General features: G+C 63.8%; 1 protein-coding gene across 1 annotated transcript in view; it reads right to left on the bottom strand.

Moving 5' to 3' along the window:
• The window catches only part of ABTB2 (ankyrin repeat and BTB domain containing 2), a gene marked incomplete at its 5' end in the record, with an annotated part of 102,625 nt that extends 99,332 nt beyond the window's left edge, over positions 1-3,293 (bottom strand). The window contains 1 exon segment of the mRNA XM_006162102.2: positions 2,631-3,293. Within this exon segment, the coding sequence (XP_006162164.2) occupies positions 2,631-3,293 (663 nt within the window).
• Positions 3,294-3,602: the final 309 nt, after the last annotated feature.

Raw genomic sequence — 3,602 nt, 5'->3', positions numbered from 1 at the left:
ATATCCCACCAGTTCGCTGAGACTCTAGAAGCTGAGGATTTTCCTGAACGCCACGGGTGCCCATGAAGGCCTAGTGAGAAAGAGAGCCGAGCTGACACTCGGGGACTTTCCGAGAGAGAAGGGGCGGGGAAGGTGGGGACATTCCTCTCTGCCAGCTCTGCTGATAAGCCTTGCTCTGCGAAGGCGGTTTCTCCACCTCCCCCAGGAAGGCACACAGACGCCTGGTTCCAGCAGTGGCCCAGGGGTCCTGCAACAGCACCACAGTAGTGACAACCTGCATGTCACCCCAGTCCTCGGGCTGGGACAGTGTTTTGTAAACATCACGGGACTTCAATCACCCATCTCGGGCTGGGCCAGCGCTGAGTAATGGACCAGGATGACGGATCGGACCCGGGAGCCCTGGCTGGATGGCGTTAAAAGTTTGAGAGCCCCACAAAGCCGAGTGGGCGGCCGAGCCCATGCCGTACAATTAGCTGTGTGACAGTACGTGTGTCATTTAAAGGGAGGACAGCAGACCCGGCACGCTCGCCGGCTGGCTTCCCATCACAGCCATCCCAGCGGGCCTTCAGCCGTCCCCCTCTGGCCGTGCTGCGTGGGGACTCGCACTGCAGGGAAGGTGGGGTCCCCCTTTCTTTCCTACCACTGCTGCTCCGAGGCCAGCTTTCAGACACAAATTCATGACTCCTCCACAGAACAGTCACTCAGGCTAGAAACTGAATGAGCCACTGTTGTGCAGCGAGCACCGCGTCCCGGGCGGGTACAAATGGTCACCTCACCTGCAGAGGCCTCCCAGAGACCGGGCTGCACAGGAGACCCTTCGGGCCCGAGCACCCGGGAGCTGTTTCGTCACAGGAAAGTTCTGCAGTCTTGGTGTGTGTTGGGGGAGGTAGGGAAGAGGTCGAATCAGGGGACTGGAACCCCACTTTTCCTGTAAGGAAGCCCCAAAAGTGCTAGCCCCGGGTAAGAAATGGCCTCTGGCTGGAAGCCCTTGAGATGATACCTGCTGTGAGCAGTTCCTGGCCACTTGGCCTTCTCAGGGCACCTGGGGCAGGTGCTCTTCCCGCCGGGCCTCAGGCTGGACAGACTGAAGAGGGACGCCAGCGCGCCAGGGGCCGGCTCTGCGGCAGGTCCCACCCTATCCCTGCTTAGGGAGCAGTTTTAACAACCCCACCAAGAGGAGGTCCTCCAGTTGATCTGTCGCTCGTACTGGAGTATCAACTTCAAGAGAAGAGGACTCTCCCCTTCCCGCACCTGATCCCCAGCGCTGTGAACGCGGTTCAGTAAGATCCGGTGTCGGAGAAGTCAGGACGTGCTTTGCTATGCCGGGATGCGCTGAGCCCCTGGCGCCCAGGCTGACTTACTGAGCGTGCCTATGTGCCTTGGCTTTGCCCCCAGGAGTGCCACTGGAGCTCAGCCTGGGCGCCCCTCATCCAAGTACAGTCCTCTCCCCCAGCTATGACACCTGGATGGGGAGCCCCTGCCCTCCTCGTCCTCCCCTGCCACCAACCTGAAGGGTGAAGCTCTCAGTGTGACATCATCAACTGAGACTCCAGACTGGCCTCAAGTCTGACCCAAGAGGAGGACATTAAAGGCGAATGCTCGTGTTCCAAGGCGTGTCAGATACGCCGTGCTGGGAAACTGCCTCTGGATGCAGTCCGCACACCCGCTGCCCTCCTCGGGTGGAAGCTGGGTTCTGGAGCCCACTCTGCCACTTAACATCGTGTGCTCTTGGGCAGAGGGCTGAGCGGCTGGGTACCGGCGTGCCCTTCCATGGGAGGGGTGCTATACGGGACACCCACCTACGGCTGCACACGTGCGCTCTGAGTGAACGCCCCCCTGGTGTGGCAGGAAGGGTTATTTCAGGCTACAGCTGTAGCAGTACCACTGCATGTTGGCCTCTTCCCCGCCCCCGAACACACCTGGCCACTTCCACTGTCTACCCATTGGCCACAGAAAGCTGCCCCGTGCCCTTCCAGTCCGTACAAAGGTTCCTGGGCGTCATACATTTCACATAAGCCGTGGCTCCTGGCCCAGAGCATGGAGTTGGGCAGGTAGTGGCCGGTGTCCCCTCACCTCACCAAGGCCGAGACGCAGCGCTCAGCCAGCGCTCTAAGGCCACACTGCCCTGGAGAAGTGCCACCACCCAGGGCTCCCTGTCGCATAGGCGCCCACCTGCCAGGCCCCTTCCCTAGTGGCACAGAGCAGGTCCCTGCTCCTCCCCACGGAGCCTAAAGGGCTAGGAACTTAAAGGACAGGCATCTCAGTCATCAGCAGGTGGAGGGCAGTGGGAAAACCAGGCCCTGGAGCCCTTTCTGGAAAGGGGGTCAGGTTGCCCCAGGCTGGCGTCGCAGTTGCAAGGCTTTGGCTGCTGTGACGGGGTTGAGAGCCAGGGGGAGGAAGGGAGACCCAGTCCAGAGCCAGGGCAGTAGCAGGACAGTAAGCTTCGCACTCCGTCGGGAGGCACAACTTCTACCCAATCAGTGAACAGCCCCTGAAACCGTGCGACGCCAGAACAGGGTGAAGATCAACCACTTTACCCTCCACAATCTGTAGCAAGAGCCATTTAACAACTCTTCCACCATGAGACGAACGCTCCCTCCGCAGCCCTCCCTCCCGGAAGGCGCACTTACCATTGGCGTTCTTGCCGCAGACGAGGTGCTCGTAGGGCTGCAGGACGCCCCAGAGCTCCGCGTCGTTGCTGACAGCCATCTCCAGGGTCTCCGCGGACACGTCCCCGCCGCCCGCGCCCCCGCCGTCGGGGCTCTGGCTGGCCAGCACCCGGGCCCGGATCTCCTCCACCAGGTTCTCCATGCAGGCGGCCAGCGAGATGGCCGCGTACTCGTGGATGCGCACGGAGACGCGGGTGTCCACCATCCAGCGGAAGAAGCGGCCCACGGAGAAGGTGAGGCCGCAGCGCGCTGACTTGCCCCGGCGCAGCCCGTCGCCGGCGCTCATGCTGTACAGCGACAGCGCCTTGACCGCCGCCAGCGCGCAGCTCTCCGCCAGCGCCCAGCTGTGCACCAGGCGCACGGCGCTCTGCACCTCGAAGCGGGTGCACTTGGCATGCAGCACGCTCAGGCGCTGCGCCTCGCGGGCCACACGGATGAGCGCCCGGCGGAGCAGCCCGGCCAGGCGCCTCACCGCCTCGGCCGAGAACTGGGGCGGCCGCCGACCACCCGCGCCCTTGCGGAGCACGCGGGCCACGTCCGCCTCTGTCCAGGGGAACTCCTCCAGCTCGGGGAGCCGCGGGCAGCGCGAGACGAGGTCGGCCACCTCGGGGTCCTCGGGCAGCAGTCCCAGCTGTCGTGGCGGCTGTTCATGGAGCCGGAGTAACACCACCAGGCCGCCCCGCGGTGCTGCTGCGCGGAGGCGTGGAGCGCCTGTGAGTTGGACTTGGACGACGAGAGGCTGAGCGATCGGCACGAGTCGCCGGCCCCATACCCGGAGTCCAAGGTCGAGTCCTCCAGTGTCTTCAGGGTGGAGCTGTGCGTCCCGGCCATGGGAACCGGCCCGGCGGCCTCGCCGAGCGAGAAGCGCTCACACCTCCATGGCCTCCCCGGGCGGGCCGAGCAGGCTCTAGGCTCTCCCGGGCGGGGTGCTTT

The sequence above is a fragment of the Tupaia chinensis genome, unplaced genomic scaffold (genome assembly GCF_000334495.1).
Source record: "Tupaia chinensis unplaced genomic scaffold, TupChi_1.0 Scaffold139733_1, whole genome shotgun sequence".
Taxonomy (NCBI): domain Eukaryota; kingdom Metazoa; phylum Chordata; class Mammalia; order Scandentia; family Tupaiidae; genus Tupaia; species Tupaia belangeri.
The sequence above is the reverse complement of the archived record's forward strand: the minus strand, read 5'-3'. Positions and strand labels throughout refer to the sequence as shown.